Source organism: Somniosus microcephalus, chromosome 15, assembly GCF_052327205.1.
Source record: "Somniosus microcephalus isolate GS21.2 chromosome 15, FLI_Smic_1.0, whole genome shotgun sequence".
In the NCBI taxonomy this organism is placed as follows: domain Eukaryota; kingdom Metazoa; phylum Chordata; class Chondrichthyes; order Squaliformes; family Somniosidae; genus Somniosus; species Somniosus microcephalus.
Window position 1 is genome coordinate 48368645 of NC_141001.1, and position 21423 is coordinate 48390067.

At 44.8% G+C, this 21423-nt stretch overlaps 1 protein-coding gene across 1 annotated transcript in view; it reads right to left on the reverse strand.

Moving 5' to 3' along the window:
* The window catches only part of LOC147106716 (glycogen [starch] synthase, muscle-like), a 129094-nt gene extending 114483 nt beyond the window's left edge, over positions 1-14611 (reverse strand). Inside the window, exons 1-2 of the mRNA XM_086007772.1 lie at positions 14350-14611; positions 4348-4529 (exon numbers count right to left, since the gene is read on the reverse strand). Coding sequence (XP_085863898.1) covers positions 4348-4529; positions 14350-14461 — 294 coding nt within the window. The 5' untranslated portion in view covers positions 14462-14611. The remainder of the gene's footprint in view (positions 1-4347; positions 4530-14349) is intronic.
* Between the last annotated feature and the right edge of the window lie 6812 nt (positions 14612-21423).

Here is a 21423-nt window from a genome sequence, read left to right on the forward strand (position 1 = left end):
GACAAAGGAATTCGATTCTGTGAATTACAATGTACTATGGCAGATTCTTCTAAAGTTCGGATGCCCCGGCAGATTTGTGAACATTTTCCGGCAATTACACGCTGGTATGATGGCCCGACTAATAGATTACGGTCACGTCATCACCATTTGCAGGAATTAATAGCGTCAAAACAAGGTTGTATTTTTGCCCAAACCCTGTTATTCATACAGGTTACTGTGGTACTGCTCAAGGCATTCAAGAACTAAGTTAGGGGAATCTATGTTCGTTATCGCACAAACAGTAGTATCTTATACATTTGTCCACTGCATGCTAAAATTAAAGTAATGCAGATAACCATTCGCGACATGCTCTTTAGAAAAATTATAGATTATTAAACAGTGGCCTAGAAATTCAGTGCCCTGAGCACCGATTTTGCGGCGCTAGAGGGCCTAGCGCTGCAATTGGCGCCGGTTCCTAAATTGTCTGGGGCCCTTCCGCGGCGGTAGACCGGTAGCGCTGCGCCGGCACCGATGACGTCATCGGTGTGCGCAGCGTCCCGGTTGCCGTGGTAACCCGGCCCCAAGCCGAAATTCAGTTGCGGCCGCCTCGCCAGTGGCAGCCGCAACTAAGACTCCGGCAAACGAGTGTTGCCGGAGTCTGCGCCGGCGCTTTAAGGAGGCGCGGCGGCCGGCCGCTTTCCCGCCGGCCGCCTGCCCGCAGCTCCCTCCCCGGACTTCTCTTCCCCCCCCCCCCCCCCACCGGAACAGATGCAAGCCCGGCACTTGTCCGAGGTGCTGGGCTCATTTTTGAAGAGATTTGCGCGGGCCGCGGCCGGGTGCAGGCAGCTCCTCCTTAACGGAAGGAGGAGGCCTGCACTTCCCGAGCCTGCCGCGCCGCAGCGCCAGAATAGCGCCGCAATGCGGCGCGTTGCGCCAGTTTTCAGGCGCTAAAACCCTTCAGTAGCGCCGGCAGCCGTTTGGGCGCGGCGCTACTGAATTTTTTGCGCGCGCAAAGGGACTTAGCGCCGGCGCTAACTTCCGGCGCTAAAGCCCTGGCGCAGCGCAAACTCAATTTCTAGGCCAGTAAGTTTTACTACCAGACTCCATTGAAAGACAGTTAGAAATGATCTCTCCTCTGCCACTAATAGTACATTCCAGCAACACATCTTCTGTGCTCAAGAGGTTAGATCGCAACATTTTTCCAGGCACTACTATCCACCACCTCTCTCGACCCCTCCACTGCCTCTGTACTGTTAAGACTGATTATCCAGCATCCTGTCTTGGATGAGCAGCAATTTCCTCCAATTAAACAGTTGGAAAGAGTAAAGCCATTGTTTCAGCCCTGGTCACAAACTCCATACGCTTGCCACCGATTCCAGCGCCCTCGACGGCCACTATCTCGGGAATCTTGGCATCCTATTCCACCCCAAACTGAGCTTCCGACCCCATATTCTTCCACCTCCATAACATCACCCATCTCTGCCCCTATCTCAGTCTATCTGCCGCTGTCACAAGTATTTTAATGTTCTCCTGGCTGGTCTCCCATCCTCCACACTCCATAAACTTCAGCCCAGCAAACACTCTATTGCCTGTATACTAACCTGCACCAAGTTCCACTCGTCCATCGCCCCTGTCCTCACCGACCGACAATGGCTCCCAGTCCCCTCATCCTCGGATTTAAATCCAACTGTTTAATTGGAGGAAATTGCTGCTCATCCAAGATAGGTTGCCCCACCCCATCTCTGTAACCTGCTGCAGTACTACAATTTTCTGCGCCCCCTCCCCTAAACTCTCCATTCTTCTGACCCTGGTCTCATGTGCACCCCCCTCTAATGTGCCCTAGTACACCCCTTCAGCTGCCTTGGCCCCATGCTCTGGAATTCCCTCCCTAAACCTGTCTACCTCTCCAACACCTCCACCACCTTTAAGATCCTCCTTAAAATCAATCTATTTGACCAACCCATCCTAAAATCTCCTTCCTATGTAAATGTAAGTTATTCCTGTATCACCAATGCTACTCTTAGCTCCCTTTACTCATCTCTGCCAAAACAATTACAGGTAGACTATCCTTTATCCGAAAACCTCGGGACCAGCCGTGTTTCGGTTTTCGGAAAATTTCGGAAGGTGGGTCGGCAGGGGTCCGCGGGGGGGTCCGCAGTCATGGCTTGTCCGTCGCTGCTAGCCTGGAATGCAATGAAGTTCCGCATTTCCACCAACAGGTCGTCGTGCTCGGTCGGAACAGGGGCCGGCACCGCCGCGGGCTCAGAGCTCTCGTTGCTTTCGAGCCTTTGGAAGAGAGTCAGGTGGTTCCGCGGGGGGTCGTGCGCGCGACTTACGCTGACCCTCTGCTCAGCGTAAGTCGGCGGGGGTCGGGGTCGGCGGGGGTCCGCGGGGGGTCGTGCGCACGACTTACGCTGACCCTCTGCTCAGCGTAAGTCGTGCGCCACTCTGGTCATGTCGTGCGCACGATTTACGCTGAATAAAAAAAAAAAAAAAAAAAAAACAAAGGTTTTTTCAAAGAGGGTTTCGGTTTTCGGAAGTTCGGATAAAAGGTAGTCTACCTGTACCTCAAACAAAACCTCAGAAGGGCACTATTGCACCACTGACAATTCTCTTTTCCCACATAAACCATCCTGTGGCCTCTCTGAGCGAGACTGTCAATTTAATTCCAAATTTGTGTCTGCCTTTTGCAACAAGCGCATGACCACAAGGATCAAGTATGAGACTGTCCCAAATGCATTTCCCATTAGACCCTTACAGCGAACAGCCAGAAGAGATTTTCCATGCTTCAAACAGAGCCGGATTTAAACAGATGACCAAGAGGAGAAACATAGGAACAGGAGTAGGCCATTGGGCCCATCGAGCCTGTTCCGCCATTCAATGAGATCATGGCTGATCTGCGACCTAACTCCATATACCCGCCTTTGGCCCATATCCCTTAATACCTTTGGTTAACAAAAAGCTATCAATCTCAGATTTAAAATTAACAATTGATCTAGCATCAATTCCTGTTTGCGGAAGAGAGTTCCAAACTTCTACCACCCTTTGTGTGTAGAGTGTTTCCTGATTTCACTCCTGAAAGTTCTGTCTCTAATTTTTAGACACTGCTCCCTAGTCCTAGAATCCCAACCAGCAGAAATAGTTTCTCTCTCTCTCTACCTCATCTGTTCCCCTTAATATCTTGAAAACTTCGATCAGATCACCCCTTAACCTTCTAAAGGCACATTCTGTCATCCAGGCTTTATATTCCTTACAATGACATTTCTTTTGTCTGTTGCAAATATCCAGCCACTGGTCAATTTTCTTCTTTGACATTGGTTTAACTTTTTATGTCTCTGTCATCTTCTCCATTGGTAAATAATGAAAGTCGAAAATAATTAATCATATTACACAAAAACATTTTCCCTCAATTTCAATTTTCACCCCAAATCACATGCTACAAAAAGAAAATTCTAAATAGAATTTCACGTGCTCAGTGGGACTCAAAATGCTCTTCGTATTAGGGGAAGGAGGGTGGGGAAAGGTCTTAGACCCAGTTTTGTGAATAAGTTGATCATTTTTTTCTCCAAAATTCTGCAAGATACAGCCACCATGAGCATTCCTCAGCCACCCAACCACAGTATAAGCTCCTAAAAATAAACTAAAAATAAAATCACAAGCTTACACATAATTTTAGCTCCAAAAACTTCCAATCATTTCCCTTTCAATAAACAACACAATGGATGTTATTGGGCAGCTAAAGATCTGGGTGCACCTTTCTCTCAACAATGAGCCAGCCAAATGTGCTTGTTAAAAACCCCAGAACTACAATTCCCAGGAGCTACCATGACCATTCCACTTTTCCTCAGAAAGCTTTAGAGCCTGTCTCCTGCAAATTGTAGGTCTCACCCCGATGCCAAGCACTATAATTTCCAAGAGCATATTCCAACAAGACTACCTTAACCCACTTCCTCCCAATCTCTGTTCCTTTTCTGGTACGGTGGCTCTCTCATCCCCACCCCTGCTTTGACAGTCTTCCCATGTGGCAACATCTCACAGCCACCAAATGAGATAATGATTGCGGCATAGGTTTAGCAGGCTCACATTCTAAAACATGCATCCTACACGCAACACCATGGAAAAGTCACGAGTATATATTTAAATATATTTAACTACAAATAAAATGAGGTGGCACAAGATTCTCACAATTCAAGAACAAATGATTCACAGACACATCATATTTAGCTATTCATAGCTCTTCTTTACAGTCAAATCCTATGCTGCTTACAATATCCATACACAGTCCTGCCCTATGCTGTTTAGCTCCCCACAATTTCACAAGATACAGAGTTGTTCCCAACTCAGCAGAATTAGAAGGGTTTACAATACCTTGCAACCCCTGGAGTTCATGCAATCAATAGTGCGTTTAACGGCCGGGTTCGGTGGTTCAATCAGCTCCACTTGCGACTTGACGCTGCTCTCAACATATGGACCAACCAGAATATAATTCTCGCCATGTTGGTCCACTGTCAACTTGGTTTTGGTTTGGATGACAGTGTAGATACCACCCACTAGAACAGAGAAAGAGCAGTAAGAAATTGAACAAAGGAATACACATTAAGGCCCATATATTCTAACAACATAAAAGAAAACATCAAAAGACAAAAGGTCGCTTGGCCACTCCTTCCATAGGCCATGTACAATCTAACCTCTCATGGACTCTATTCCACCCATCTAATCTCCTGAGGGAAAAGATCTGCAGAAATTCTCCAAATATATTTAACTACGGTACAAATAATAGTTGTGGCACAAGATTCTCACAATTCAAGAACATAAATGATTCACAGACATGTCATATTTAGCTATTCATTACTCTTCTTTACAGTATTGACAGTCAAGTCCCCAATGATAATCCGCAAAACTCCAGACTGTCGATCTATTTTATTGTATTCAATACTGGCCTGCAGCCCTCCACAAGCAATACAACACTCCATTCTCCCCCTTCCCGAGACCAAGGGCCACTGGGACCATTGTGTACATACCTACTCTTATAACCTCCACTCCCAACCAGATATTTATCCCACTCCTGCGCCAATGTGATATTTTTCTATTTCCCAAACATGTCATTCTGTGGCCTCGCCAAGTGAGATGGTCAATGTTGTGTGAACTAATGGCAGTTTTGTGCTGTGGACTGATATCCACTAAGAGCTGGATTGAAACTGCCCAAACTTGTTCCATGTAGGACCCTTACAACCAGCCACTGGAAGAGGCTTTCATTGCCTCAGTCTGGGCTGAATTTGAAAGTCAATTTAGTTTGAACTCTGCGTTGCTCCAACTCTGGCCTCTTGCACAGCCCCCACTCTTGGCAGCGATACATTCAGCTGTCTAGGCCCCAAGCTCTGGAATTCCTTCCCTGAACCTGTCTCTCCCCCTCTCTCTCCTCCTTTAAAACCTACTTCTTTCACTAAGAACATAAGAACATAAGAAATAGGAGCAGGAGTAGGCCAATCGGCCCCTCGAGCCTGCTCCGCCATTCAATAAGATCATGGCTGATCTGATCCTAACCGCCAATCTACTATCACAGAACCATCTCCTGAATCTAACAGAATTAGACACACGAAATAGGAGCAGGATCAGGCTACACGGCCCCTGGGCCCGCTCCGCTACCCACAGGGCCATGTCCGATCCGAACCTAGACTCATGTCCAAATTCCTGCCCGCTCCCCGTAACCCTTAATTCCCTTTACTTCTAGGAAACTGTCTATTTCTGTTTTAAATTTATGTAATGATGTAGCTTCTACAGCTTTTTGGGGCAGCATATTCCATGGACCTAGAGGTAGTTCCTCCTCATCTCAGTTTTGAAAGAGCAGCCCCTTATTCTAAGACTATGCCCCCTAGTTCTAGTTTCACCCATCATCGGGAACATCCTCCCCGCATCCACCCGATCCAACCCCTTCACAATCTTATATGTTTCAATAAGATCGCCTCTCATTCTTCTGAACTCCAATGAGTAGAGTCCCAATCTACTCAACCTCTCATTAGCAGTTTTCCAGTCTGCCGGGATCTTTGCCGGAGTCCAAGGAGTTTTGGAAAATTATTACCAATGCATCCACAATCCCTACCGCCACTTCCCTCAAGACCCTAGGATGTAAGCCATCAGGTCCAGGTGATTTATCCGCCTTGAGTCCCATTATTTTACTGAGTACCACTTCCTTAGTGATTTTGATCGTGTTTAGCTCCTCCCCCCCCATAGCCCCCTGTTTGTCCAGTGTTGGGATATTCTTAGTGTCCTCTACTGTAAAGACTGACACAAAATATTCATTCAGTGTTTTTGCCATCTCCATATTTCCCACCATTAATTTCCCGGTCTCATCCTCTAAGGGACCAACATTTACTTTAGCCACCCTTTTTCTTTTTATATGACTTATTTAATCATCCCTCCTAATATCTTTGAGCCTTTGGCTCGGTGTCAGTTTTTGTCTGATTACATTCCTGTGAAGTGCCTTGGGACTTTTTCCTACATTAAATGCACTATATACATGCACGTTGTTGTTGAATTTTTTCATGTTGTAAGGATCAAATTTTAACATTTTCTGAAGGATTAAAATCAGATAATGCATCACATAGAACTAGTATAGATTTTTAATAATTGACTGTCCTCTGGGTTTGAAAAAGATCAGCAAGTTTTGTTTATATCAAGCGTCATTTCAATAAAGATAGCACTTAAGAAAAGCAAATCCATCTTTATTTACAGACCAGGCAGTTCCGATTTCTATCCCTGCTTTGTGCTGATCTCAGTCAGACTGGTGCCAGAACTGGTCTCATCATTGCTGAGATAGGAAGGGTGGGTGGCGGGGGGAAATGAGTCAGGGTTCCCACTCTTGATCAGTATCTATCAAGACCTGCTGGACAGTCCATGTATGAAGATGTTGGGTAGAAAGGGTCAGGTGCAGCTTTGATGCCCCTTTGGGTTAATATCCAACCACTATCTAGGTTCACCCATGAAGAATGACCATTAAAGTGAGGTGTTGCAAGGCAACCATCATCAATGGAACCATTGGCCAGGACAAATCAGGGCTTTCAGGTAAGGAGAAAGGGGGGAAAACTGAAAAACAAAACATGACAAACTCTCAAATGTCCTCATGATAGTGATGTAAAGGTGATTTAAAGCCTTGTGGTGATTATTCTTGTTTTATAAGAAGCATTGTAATTGGTTGCCTGTTTTCCTGCCTTGAGATATATGCTGTAAACTTATTGGTTAGTTGATTCCATGTGACCTGTGGTGGCCATCTTAAATTCAGTTTTCTACAGTTTGGTTGAGACTGGGTGCTCAACATGTACTTGCTGGTTTTTTAAGGTTAATAAAGCCTAGCTTTTGAAAGGCAATCTACTCTTTATTTCAAGCCTAACCTTAACCCCAACGCTGGAAAAAAAAGTAAAAATTACTCATTCAGATACTAATTTCAAGAGCTGCATTTAAAAAATAATTATTTACAACTTCCTCTGAAAATGTTTTCTATTCTCCAGTTTTTTTGAAAATGGGAAGAGTTGTTATTTTTAAAAAAAACTAGCAGATCTCCCTTGGTGCTGCTCAAGCGGAGTCAGAGAATATGTTGTTTTATAATGAGGAGTATGAAATGCAAAATTTATAATGCAAGGTACGCTAACTAATGGAATCAGCTGGACAAACTATAATTAACTATAACTGTTTCAACAACCAGTAATCACTGTAATTAACAGCAACAAAGACATTTTTGCTTGTTGATTACAGATTGTAACCAGTAAAATTTGGGAGTAGCAGAGTCTCATATTGCAGTTGTCATGGCTACAGGGGGCAGAGTCTTTGGCACACTTTATGGCAGGATAATAAAATTACAAGAACACACATGATGACACTTATTCAGCCCATCAAGCAAAGTCTGTATGATTATTCTATCATGGAATTATAAGGTTGTATTCCCTAGAATTTAGAAGGTTAAGGAGTGATCTGATCGAAGTTTTCAGGATATTAAGGGGTACAGATAGGGTAGATAGAGAGAAACTATTTCCGCTGGTTGGGGAGTCTAGGACTAGGGGGCATAGTCTAAAAGTTAGAGCCAGACCTTTCGGGAGTGAAATTAGGAAACACTTCTACACGCAAAGGGGGTAGAAGTTTGGAACTCTCTTCTGCTAGATCAATTGTTAAATTTTAAATTGGAGATTGATAGCTTTCTGTTAACCAAAGGTATTAACGGGTATGGGACAAAGGCGGATATATGGAGTTAGGTCGCAGATCAGCCATGATCTCACTGAATGGCAGAGCAGGCTTGAGGGACTCAATGGCCTACTCCTGTTCCTAATGATCATGGACTTCCCCACCATCATCTGCTGTTCCCAGACTTTAAGGGAAAAGAATAATCAAGCGGTACTGTTAGTCTTTCCATAATCATTTTCAATAGATAAAACACTTTGGGATGTCCCAAGTTCGTGAAAGTCACTATATAAATACAAGTTCTTTCTTTCTTCTTTGCAGATAATGACACTCGAACCAGAGGGCAAGTACAAAATTCCCAAGTCTCATGCAAAGTTAGTGATTATAAAAGCTCCCCTCTGCATAGGATAGTGATCTGGGTCAGGCTTCCAGAGAAAGTAAGTTATTTGGGGTCAACTGACATCTTTGAAAGGGAGCTGGATCAATATCCATTGAGAGGGGTGGGTTGAGGTTAGAGAGATATTAATAGCACTGCTCGATTTCTATAAGTAAAACAGAAGAAGGATCTTAGTCTTCCTTAAATTAGGGGTGCCTGGTGACACGGAAAAATGAGAACAATCTTCCACTTCTGAAAGGGAGCAGCAGTCCATAAGAGAATGGTCCTCCATGGACTCTGAATGGAGCAGCGTGATGGGCCAAATTACATTTTCTCATTCCAGATTTTATGTCCTTTATCGATCCAGCTCCCTTTTAAAAGGTATAATTGGCCTTAAATCAAAATCCAAACCATCTTACCAGATTCTTAAAGTCAATGTTTCTACAAATGTAAATTATTAACTACAAAGTAGCATAAACGAACATGTTTTATCTCAAGAGAAAAGTTTAAATTTGAACAACACTAAATCATTTCTCATGGCTGAATTATAACCTTATTTCTCAATTCTTGTATTTTTCAAACCAACAAGATTTTATCTTTTCCTGTTCCTGGTTATATTCCTTTTCATAAATTGAAATACTTTTGTAGAACTGAATTTCAAAACTGGAAAATAGTTTTCATTTTCCAGTTCAAAGATTGTTTTATTATTGCGATCAAAAGTTGTGTCAACCTGAACTAATTGCACGGAAACAGTATTAAAAACTCAATCTGGCTGTTTTAAAAAATATATATACACATCCATTATACTGGAAGGGACTGCATGGTTGCGCCTGGGAACTGCAGTTCAGTTCTTTGACACTATTCCTAGAGCTTGGGACAAGCTGGTTATATAATCAGGGTGTAAAATTGACCTGTATGGGGCTCAGTCAGGGTCAGAGGCCAGAGGTCAGGGCTACTTATGAGGTCCTACAGAGTATGCCTTGGCCAGTTGTGGCAGAGAGTAAAGATGGGATGAGTAAATGCAACATTTTGTTGTTAATTATTGAATTTCTTTATGTTCAATTATATTAAAAGTTTTATATTTAGGACTATACCCTGGGGCCAGCAATGCCAAGTGGCATGTGGCTCTTCTGTTGATCCAGTGCGGTACTGATTTGATTTGATGTTAGTGTGGCTCTGTGCCTGGATGAGTACAGCAGTCACATGCGCTTCGCATTCAGAGTGGGAAGCGCCATTCTCTTTGGATGTTGCGTTTTCAAGGGTGCGGGAGTGGAGTTTACAAGTGAGACAGGAAATAGGACTGATGTTTGCTACAGAGAGGGCAGCAGCAGTAATGTGGCGAGGGGGCGGTAGCAGGTGGAGAGAGCAGCAGCAACTAATTTGGAGAGAGAAAGCTGAGGACTTTACTAGATTCAAGGCCAAAAGGATTTTAGCTTCCAAAGTAACACCACCTGTTGCTGCATCACAGCAGTGACTACACTTCAAAAGTAGTTCATTGGCTGTGAAGCACTTTGGGATGTCCTGAGGCAGTGAACAAGTTATTTCTTTCTTTGATGGATTGTGGGGTTTCAGATTAAACTACGATGAACCTTTCTGACAACTGCAGTTCAATAATTATTTTTGAAATTGGGGAAGCAAAGTGAAATCTTCTTTAAAGTAGTACATTTATTTAATGACAAAATAAAAAGATTTTGAGGGAATGAACTGCTGTCCAGTATGATTTTTTTTTTAAACTCTCCCTGCAATAGAGGTGAGGGAAGAAGATAAATAGGGTGAAATCACAGGTATATTGTGCGAGTGTTTTAATTGTTGGTGCTGAACTGTAGTCTCTCCTTTGTGGAGTCCAAGGCCCAGGATGTTCCACAAAGGATTTTAGCTGAATTTTGGAGAGCGGTGTTCTGCAAACCAATTCCAAACACCAAGCACCTGTGTGTACAAATGTGTTTTTTTTTCTCCTTTCAAAATGTAGAGTCGAATTTCAGGTCTGTTTTGGCATTCATAGAGTTGTTACATTCACGCACAACTGAGTAGAAAATAGATTTTTTTTAAATAATGGAAAACAAAGCACTTTAAGAGTCAACATTGAAGTGTCAGCCTAACTGTACCTCGTGCAATACAAGTGTATATTTGTTGCAATTATGTGAAAATATCACTGAACATACGAGTATCATTACTAGTAGTATTGTTTTCATATTTATTAACAAAAATAATTGAATTTATTTTTGTTACTATTGTTGCTGGGATTACTGCAATTTTTGGAAACTAGCAACACTCAATTAAAAAATGTGGTGATTGGACTTGTCACAACTCTCTCTCTCTCTTAGGCAGTCCCTCAGAGCCGAGGATGACTTGCTTCCACACTAAAAATGAGTTCTCAGGTGACTGATGAGTCCAATGCGGGACCCTACAGTCTCTGTCACAGGTGGGGCAGACGGTGGTTGAAGGGGTGGGTGGGTGAGGTGCTTGGGTTGACGTGCGCTCCTTGCGCTGCCTGCGCTTGGCTTCCGCTTGCTCCCGGCGAAGAGATTCGAGGTGTTCGGCGCCTTCCCGGATACTTCTCCACTTTGTGCGGTCTTGGGCCAGGGATTCCCAGGTGTCGGTAGGGATGTTGCACTTTTTCCAAGGAGGCTTTGAGGGTGTCCTTGAAACATTTCCTCTGCCCACCTGGGGCTCTCTTGCCGTGTCGGAGCTCAGAGTAGAGCGTTTGTTTTGGGAGTCTCGTACCGGGCATGCAGACGATGTGACCCGTCCATCGGAATTGATCGAGCGTGGTCAAAGCTTCGATGCTGGGGATGTTGGCCTGAGCGAGAACACTGACGTTGGTGCGCCTATCCTGCCAGTGGATTTGCAGGATCTTGCGGAGGCAGCGTTGGTGGTACCTCTCCAGTGCTTTGAGGCGCCTGCTGTACACGGTCCATGTCTCTGAAGCATACAGCAGGGCGGGTATCACTGCTGCTCTGCAGACCATGAGCTGTCACAACTCTATTCAACAAAAGTGTGCCAATGATGACACTGGACATATTCATAGTAATATTGGGGTGTAATTCAACTTTGGCTGGGGCACAAAGTGAGCAGTAACACATCAGCTGTCTGTTGTACACTCCACCCAATTTTCCTTCCCATTTACTTTTTTCTTCTCTTTGCATTTTCTATCTTTGTTTCAGGTGGGCGGTATAGTATTTGGGGGTGGGGGGGGGGGGAACCACCGACGGCTGCAGGCTGCATTTGAGGCGAGGGCTGCAAGGAAAATGTGGCCCTTAGTGGCTCTCCTCTCATCCCCTTCCCAATCACTTGTGCAGAAGTGTTGGCAAAGCATTCTCCCTTATTTCCCCCAACCTCAAGAACAAATTTCTTGAACCCTTAATTCTGTATTATCAAACAAACTCAATGTACCCTCCTGCACCTAAAATTCAATAAACAAGTAAAATAGCACCAGAAAAAGGTATTTTTTTGTAAAGTTCTGAAAATCTAATTTTACAAAATGCTAAAATGAGGTTTTATTAACCTTATCAACCTTTATTAAGTTTAAAGGACTTTTAGAATTATGTACATGTAGTGTTGCACCTTCATGTGGCTGATCTATATTTAGGTACATTCAGAACTGATCCTCGCAGCAAGTGCACTACTCCTTTTACAAGTTAGTAATAGTTCTACAATATCATCTGTTGTTAAATTAGATGCGTGCGTCGTATGACTAATCGGAAATGCTGATCCTGATGAAGTCGGACACCCTACCCAAATTTAGGGAATTGGAACGTAACAGCTCTAAATAACACGTTCAGTGTTATTGCTCGCAATCCTGCAATCAAATCTCATCCTACCATCACCTACTCTAACTCCAGGAGCTGAAAACTGTAAAACTCCTTACCTCCCTCAGTCTTCCCTTCCTACCACTATCTATAGGTCTTTAAATACCAAACTTCTTGTCACTCATTCAGAATTCCCAACTTATCTCGGTTTCTTTCTTACTCCATATAACTTTGGTGATCTAGCATGAGCCAGCGGTTTCTGGTGTGGAGCAGAGAAAGTTGAAAGGAAAAATGAAGAAGCATCAGCTGTGGCTCAGTGGGTAGCACCCTCGTCTCGGAGTCAGAAGGTTGTGGGTTCAAGTCCTGCTCCAGAGACTTGAGCACACAAATCTAGGCTGACACTCCAGTGCAGTGCTGAGGGAGTGCTGCACTGTCGGAGGTGCCGTCTTTCGGATGAGACGTTAAACTGAGGCCAGTCGGACCTCTCAGATGGACATAAAAGATCCCAGGGCACTATTTCGAAGAAGAGCAGGGGAGTTATCCCCAGTGTCCTGGCCAATATTTATCCCTCAATCAACATCACTAAAATAGATTGTCTGGTCATTATCACATTGCTGTTTGTGGGAGCTTGCTGTGCACAAATTGGTTGCCGCGTTTCCTACATTACAACAGTGACTACACTCCAAAAGTACTTAATTGGCTGTAAAGCGCTTTGAGGTGTCCGGTGGTTGTGAAAGACGCTATATGCAAGTCTTTCTTTCACAGTAAGGGTTAATTTGTAGCCAATATTGTTGCATCACCTGCTTCAGTCATTTATGGGGGAGTATTTTCATGTACCTATACCCAAGTTATATATAGAAACAGCCTGACTGAGTGTGGCACTAAGCATATAAACACGGACATTCAGAGTTCCCAAACTGTGTCAGTGGCGAAACGCCGAGCAGAAGCTGGGGCACTTCCAAGCGGGGGAAGGGATCCAGGAGGCATTAGCAGGGCCAGGGAACAGGCCATTCACACAGCCTTTCAGAGATAGTGTCGAGTCTAAACACATTGAAAATGGGGCACAATTTACATAATAAGAAAATTTACCTCAATACAGTCTTTGTACGTTTACAATAGAACATACTTAATGCTGTCATCAGACGTATATGAAAGGGAATTAAGGAGGAAAGTCAAAGTAGCATAAAATATTAAGTGGTATATGGACAAGGTAAACCTACAATATTACTTCAAAATATGCCAGGAAAGTAGGACCAGAAGGCATAAATTTAAATTAGTGAAAAGGAAATTTTACACCAGTATTAGTTAGAAGTTCTGTACTCAGAAGAATGGCACATGCCTGGAATAATCTTCCAGGCTGGATAGTGACAGCAAAAAAAAATATTCAAGATGCAGCTCGATACTATGAAGGGATACTTGGGGTGTAGTTTTCAAACTTTCCTGTGTGGGAACCCCCTATATTCTGGTACTCATTTCCAGAAGAGTGTCAGGTACCCAAAGGTGAACAGTGCCATCACTGCAGAGAACAATTGTATTACTGTAGTGTAAAGAAACAGAAATAACCTGCTAGTTAGTCAACAAAACCAGAAAAAAATACAGTATATAATAATCCTGGAGACTGCTCACAATTGGTGTGATGCCAGGACCCAAACAGGCAGGAAACCTGAGCATCGCCTGGGATTCCTGCAGGCTTATGTACTGGACGGCTGAGTTTGGAGGGGCCAAATGACCTTTTCTTGTCCTTGACCTTTATGTTCCTGTCTATGGGAAATGTGTAATATACGATTGAGGGCGTTAGTTAAAAAAATCTGTAATGCACATAAATTATATGTATTTAAATCTTGGTATTGTTGTAAGGTGACATTTTAAGTGGCATTAAAATAAAGCACATTTAATAAATATATTAACGCGATTTTAAACACAGAGTAAATGTTGCTGCATTGCATTAAGACAGAGGCGCTTCTGCAGGGTTACAATGTTTCATCGCAGCGGGAGGCTGTTCGCTCGTCTGCCCCGGCCAGACGGAACCTCCGGCCGGCCGCTCGGAACTTCCCCTGCAGCCCGCCGCTGCCTTACCTTTATTCGCCACTTCCCAGGCGATCTCGAACAGGAAGAGGTTGTCGGCTGGGAGTTCGTCCTCGAAGCCGGAAAGGGAGCCATAAGAAGGCGAGTTACTCAGGAAGGACATGGTGCTGAGATCTTAACAGAGAGGAATCCGACAGCATCGGAACTGGTTGGAGCGCAACTTCGGACCGAGCATGAGCACTGAGCCGCGGCACCGAGCCAGCGGCCGCCGGCACTTGCAGCGACCAGCATTCACCGCTCGGGAGCGCGCCATCGCAGATCGTCTGAGGGAGGCGCAGTAACCGCCAGGGAAGCCGACATATAAGGGAATGTGCTGTAAATGCTCAGCAAGTCAATCATCAGCCAAGGGAGAAAAGACTGTCAGGTGAAAGCACTTCTGATGAAGTTTCTAACATTACCAAAAACTTACATCTATATAGCATCTTTAATGTATAACAATAAGAAAGAAAGACTTGCATTTATATAGCGCCTTTCACAACCACCAGACGTCTCAAAGCACTTTACAGCCAATGAAGTACTTTTTGGAGTGTAGTCACTGTTGTAATGTGGGAAATGCGGCAGCCAATTTGCGCACAGCAAGCTCCCACAAACAGCAATGTGATAATGACCAGATGATCTGTTTTTGTTATGTTGGTTGAGGGATAAATATTGGCCAGGACACCAGGGATAACTCCCCTGCTCTTCTTCAAAATAGTGCCATGGGCTCTTTTATGTCCACCTGAGAGGGCAGATTAGGTATAAGATTTAAAATTAAAATATAGAGGGAAACATTAAAAGGAATCGACTCCAAGACATTGGAGAGAGTTGGGAAAGGTAAGGGGAAGCTTGGTTGAAAAAATTGATTTTAAGAAAGCTTTAAAAGGTGGAGATGGATGGAAGGTAGATAGAGGGGTTTAGAGTGAAAGTTTCAGAGTGGTGCTTGGCTACAGAAGCTTATTTCTACATTAAAAAAATATTGGGTAGCAGCATAAATTATAACATTGCTTATATTTAGGAGTGGCGTATGTTAAAATAGATCACAGTTTTAAACCAGAATGAATGTTAAATGTGTTGTGTCCGTCAGTAGTAAGACACAGACTGCAGGAGAACGGTACAACAGGTGTTTACTCAACGTGGCTCACTCTGGAACTGAACTGTACAGATTACTACTCAGTGCTATATACAGGTGTGGTCACTGCCGGTACTACAGTATACATGAGCTGTAAAAAGTAGTTCTCCCCTTAAAGGTATATACATTACAATTCCTCCCCTTTTAGATTAACAGTACCATAACACTCATTTAACAATTAAATATCAAACTAATTACAATTAACACTTTTAACATACAACGTTAGCTGAAAATAGTCCATTTATATATTCAGTCTTTGGGGAGGCTTTCTGATCCTTTCTGGACAGCGCCTTTCCCGAGTGTCTCGCTCTTGGTGCATAGAAACATAGAAACATAGAGATAGGAACAGGAGTAGGCCATTCGGCCCTTCGAGCCTGCTCCGCCATTCAATGAGATCATGGCTGATCTTCGTCTGAGATCATAGCTGATCTTACCAGTTCAGTACCCCGTCCCCGCCTTTTCTCCGTAACCCTTAATCCCCTTAGCCTTCAGAAATATATCCAATTCTCTCTTGAAAATATTTATTGAATTAGCCTTCACAGCCCTCTGTGGCAGGGAATTCCACAGGCTCACCACTCTTTGAGTGAAGAAATTCTTCCTCATCTCTGTTTTAAATGATTTGCCCGCTATTTTTAGACTGTGGCCCCTGGTTCTGTGCTCCCCGGCCATTGGAAACATTCTCTCTGAATTCAGCCTGTCCAGGCCTGCCATAATTTTATATGTTTCGATGAGATCCCCTCTCAATCTTCTAAACTCCAGTGAGTACAAGCCCAAACTATTTAATCTCTCTTCGTAGGTCATTCCCGCCATTCCAGGTATCAGCCTGGTGAATCGCCGTTGCACTCTTTCCATGGCAAGAACATCCTTCCGCAGATGGGGCGACCAAAACTGTACACAATACTCCAGATGCGGTCTCACCAGCACCTTGTACAGCTGTAGTAAGGTATCCCTATTCCTATACTCGAACCCCCTTGATATGAAGGCCAACATACCATTTGCCTTCTTAATCGCCTGTTGCACCTGCATGCTCTCCTTCAGTGACTGGTGCACAAGAACACCCAGGTCCCTCTGCACTTCCCCATCTCCCAATCTATTGCCATTTAGATAATAATCTACCCTCCTGTTTTTACCCCCAAAGTGGATAACCTCGCATTTATCCACATTATAGTGCATCTGCCACGTATCCGCCCATTCCCCCAACCTGTCCAAATCGCACTGTAGCCTCCTGACATCCTCATCAGAGCCCACCCCTCCTCCTAGTTTAGTGTCGTCAGCGAATTTGGAAATATTGCATCCAATTCCCTGATCCAGATCATTTATATATATTGTGAACAGCTGGGGTCCCAGGACAGATCCTTGCGGCACCCCGCTGGTCACTGCCTGCCACTCCGAAAACGAGCCGTTTATTCCAACTCTCTGTTTTCTATCCGCCAGCCAGTTCTCTATCCACGTTAATACTTTGCCCCCAATCCCATGAGCCTTAATTTTGCATGATAATCTTTTGTGTGGAACCTTATCGAAGGCTTTCTGGAAGTCAAGGTACACCACATCCACTGGCTCTCCCCCATCTATTTTACCAGTTACTTCCTCAAAAAATTCCAGCAGATTAGTCAAACACGATTTACCCTTTGTAAATCCATGTTGACTCTGTCCGATCCTTTCCCCATTTGTCAAGTGCTCCGCTATTTTATCCTTAATAATGGACTCTAGCATTTTGCCCACAACCGATGTAAGGCTTACTGGTCTATAATTCCCTGCTTTCTCTCTACCCCCCTTTTTAAATATTGGGGTAACATTAGCTACCCTCCAATCCACGGGTACTGTTCCCGAGTCAATGGAGTTCCGGAAGATGATCCTTAGAGCATCTGCTATCTCCAGGGCCACCTCCTTAAGTACCCTAGGATGTAGTTTATCAGGCCCCGGGGATTTGTCGGCCTTCAGTCCCCTCAACTTACCCAACACCATATCCCTAGAGATACTAATTTCTGTCAGCTCCTCCCTCTCATTAGTCCCTATGTTTGCCGATATTCCTGGGAGGTTATTTGTGTCCTCCTTTGTGAATACAGAACCAAAGTATGAGTTTAATTGGTCTGCCATTTCCTTATTCTCCATTATATATTCTCCCGAATCGGACTGCAAGGGACCGACTTGGGATTTTACCAGTCTTTTCCTCCTGATATACCGATAAAAGCTTTTGCAGTCTGTCTTTATGTTTGCTGCAAGTTTACTTTCGTATTCTATTTTCCCCTTCCTGATTAATCCCTTTCTCCTCTTTTGCTGTATCCTGTACTGCCCCCAATCTTCCGGTCTGGTGCTTTTTTTTGCCAGTTGATATGCCCTTTTTTTTGATTTTATGCTGTCCCTAATTTCCCTCGTTATCCACGGTTGAGTCACCTTTTTAGGTTTATTTTTATGCCAAACCGGTATAAACATGTTCTGGAATTCTTCCATTCTATCTTTGAATGCTTGCCATTGTCTATCCACTGTCAATCCCCCCAGAAACACCACCCAATCAATCTTACCCAATTCCCGTCTCATACCCTCGTAATTCCCTTTATTTAAGTTCTGGACCTTAGTCTCTGATTCAATTTCCTCACTCTCCATCTCGACTGAGAGCTCGACCATATTATGATCGCTCTGACCCAAGGGGCCTCGTACAAGAAGATTGCTGATAAGTCCCTTCTCATTGCACAATACCCAGTCTAAAATGGCCTGATCTCGAGTCGGCTCCTCGACATATTGGTCCAGATAACCGTCCCGAAAACATTCCAGGAATTCCTCCTCCTCAGAATTTTTACTAATTTGGGTAGTCCAATCAATATGTAAATTAAAGTCACCCATGATGACAGCTGTGCTCTTATCGCACGCTTCTCTAATTTCCCTTTTTATGCCTTCCCTCACCTCCATATTACTATTTGGAGGCCTATATATCACACCCACTAACGTTTTCCTCCCCTTGCTATTTCTCATTTCTACCCATACAGATTCCGTTTCATCCGAGTTAATATCCTTCCTTTCCATTGCATTAATCCCCTCCTTTACCAGCAATGCTACCCCACCTCCCCTACCTTTTTGCCGATCCTTCCTAAATATTGTATATCCCTGGATGTTAAGTTCCCAGCCTTGCCCACCCTGCAGCCACGTTTCTGTAATCCCAATCAAATCATACTTGTTTACCTCTATTTCCACAACTAATTCATCCACCTTGTTCCTAATGCTTCTAGCATTAAGATACAAAGCCTTCAGGCTTGCTTTTTTCACACTCTCATTATGAATTAGTTTGGCCCTTTGTGTTTCTCTCCTTTGCTTATTGCTTCTCACCTTTCTACCATCTATTTCTGACTTCATATGACTTCCCTCTTTTCCACTACCTAGGTTCCCATCCCCCTGCCAAATTAGTTTAAATCCTCCCGAACCGCCCTAGAAAATATTACCCCGAGGACATCGGCTCCCTCACAGTTCAGGTGTAGACCGTCCCCTTGGTACAGGTCACTCCTCCCCAAGAACTGGTTCCAATGCCTCAAGAATTTAAATCCCTCTCCCTTGCACCACTGCTCAAGCCACGTATTTAGCTTATCTATCTTACTCTCTCCAAACTTATTAGCTCGTGGCACTGGTAGCAATCCAGAGATTACTACCTTTGAGGTGCTACTTTTCAATTTAGCTCCTAACTCCCTAAATTCAGCTTGTAGGACCTCCTCCCTCTTTTTACCTACATCGTTGGTACCTACATGTACCACGACAACTGGCTGATCCCCCTCCCCCTTCAGAATGCTCTGCACCCGCTCCGAGACATCCTTGACCCTTGCACCAGGGAGGCAACAGACCATCTTGGAGTCTCGGTCTCGGCCACAGAAACTCCTATCTATCCCCCTTACAATTGAATCCCCTATCACTATAGCCCTATCCCTCTTTTTCCCGCCCTTCTGTGCAGCAGAGCCAGTCATGGTGCCCTGAACCTGGCTGCTGGTGCCTTCCCCTGATAAGTCATCTCCCCCAACAGTACCCAAAACGGTAAACCTGTTTTGGAGGGAGATGACCGCAGGTGACTCCTGCACTACCTTCCTGCCTTTACCCTGCCTTTTGGTCACCCATTTACTGTCTGAGCTAGCCTTTACCTGCGGTGTGACCAACTCACTGAATGTGCTATCCACAACATCCTCAGCATCGCGTATGCTCCAGAGTGAGTCCATTCGCAGCTCCAGCGCCGCCATGCGGTCCGCTAGGAGCTGCAGCTGGACACACTTCCTGCACACATAGTTGTCAGGGACAGTGTCCCTGATTTCCCACATGGCACAGGAGGAGCATGACACGGGTCCGAGCTGCCCTTCCATGACTTAACCCTTACAATACCCTTTTATTTACTACGATTTAGCTTAATTATTGAATTCTACTTAGAATAAGTTTGTGAAAGTACTCACCAACCAGTCACCTACCTGTTTTCTGGTGTTGTATTTTCACTGCCGCCTCCTGTCCTGGAACCTTTTCCACCTAGGTTAGGCTCCTGAAATAAAATAAATTGAACCTACCTTTTCAACTTCCCCTAACCCCTAAAAGGTTAGAGGAGGTGGAAGGGTGGGAGACACTACACTGTAGTGTTTCGGGTTTAGCAACAGCTCCACCTATATAAGAGTTACTGGCCTCCTGCTCTCCCGACTGCACCAGCTGTGAAAGAAAAAGCCCGCGAAAGGTGAGCTTTTAAACTCACCAGTTACTGGCCTCCTGCTCTCCCGACTGCCCCAGCTGTGAAAGAAAAAGCCCCCGAAAGGTGAGCTTTTAAACTCCAGTTACTGGCCTCCTGCTCTCCCGACTGCACCAGCTGTGAAAGAAAAAGCCCGCGAAAGGTGAGCTTTTAAACTCACCAGTTACTGGCCTCCTGCTCTCCCGACTGCACCAGCTGTGAAAGAAAAAGCCCGCGAAAGGTGAGCTTTTAAACTCACCAGTTACTGGCCTCCTGCTCTCCCGACTGCCCCAGCTGTGAAAGAAAAAGCCCGCGAAAGGTGAGCTTTTAAACTCACCGTTACTGGCCTCCTGCTCTCCCGACTGCCCCAGCTGTGAAAGAAAAAGCCCCCGAAAGGTGAGCTTTTAAACTCACCAGTTACTGGCCTCCTGCTCTCCCGACTGCACCAGCTGTGAAAGAAAAAGCCCGCGAAAGGTGAGCTTTTAAACTCACCAGTTACTGGCCTCCTGCTCTCCCGACTGCCCCAGCTGTGAAAGAAAAAGCCCCCGAAAGGTGAGCTTTTAAACTCACCAGTTACTGGCCTCCTGCTCTCCCGACTGCCCCAGCTGTGAAAGGAAAAGCCCGCGAAAGGTGAGCTTTTAAACTCACCAGTTACTGGCCTCCTGCTCTCCCGACTGCACCAGCTGTGAAAGAAAAAGCCCGCGAAAGGTGAGCTTTTAAACTCACCGTTACTGGCCTCCTGCTCTCCCGACTGCCCCAGCTGTGAAAGAAAAAGCCCCCGAAAGGTGAGCTTTTAAACTCACCAGTTACTGGCCTCCTGCTCTCCCGACTGCCCCAGCTGTGAAAGAAAAAGCCCGCGAAAGGTGAGCTTTTAAACTCACCAGTTACTGGCCTCCTGCTCCCCCGACTGCACCAGCTGTGAAAGAAAAAGCCCGCGAAAGGTGAGCTTTTAAACTCACCGTTACTGGCCTCCTGCTCTCCCGACTGCCCCAGCTGTGAAAGAAAAAGCCCCCGAAAGGTGAGCTTTTAAACTCACCAGTTACTGGCCTCCTGCTCTCCCGACTGCCCCAGCTGTGAAAGAAAAAGCCCGCGAAAGGTGAGCTTTTAAACTCACCAGTTACTGGCCTCCTGCTCTCCCGACTGCACCAGCTGTGAAAGAAAAAGCCCGCGAAAGGTGAGCTTTTAAACTCACCAGTTACTGGCCTCCTGCTCTCCCGACTGCACCAGCTGTGAAAGAAAAAGCCCGCGAAAGGTGAGCTTTTAAACTCACCAGTTA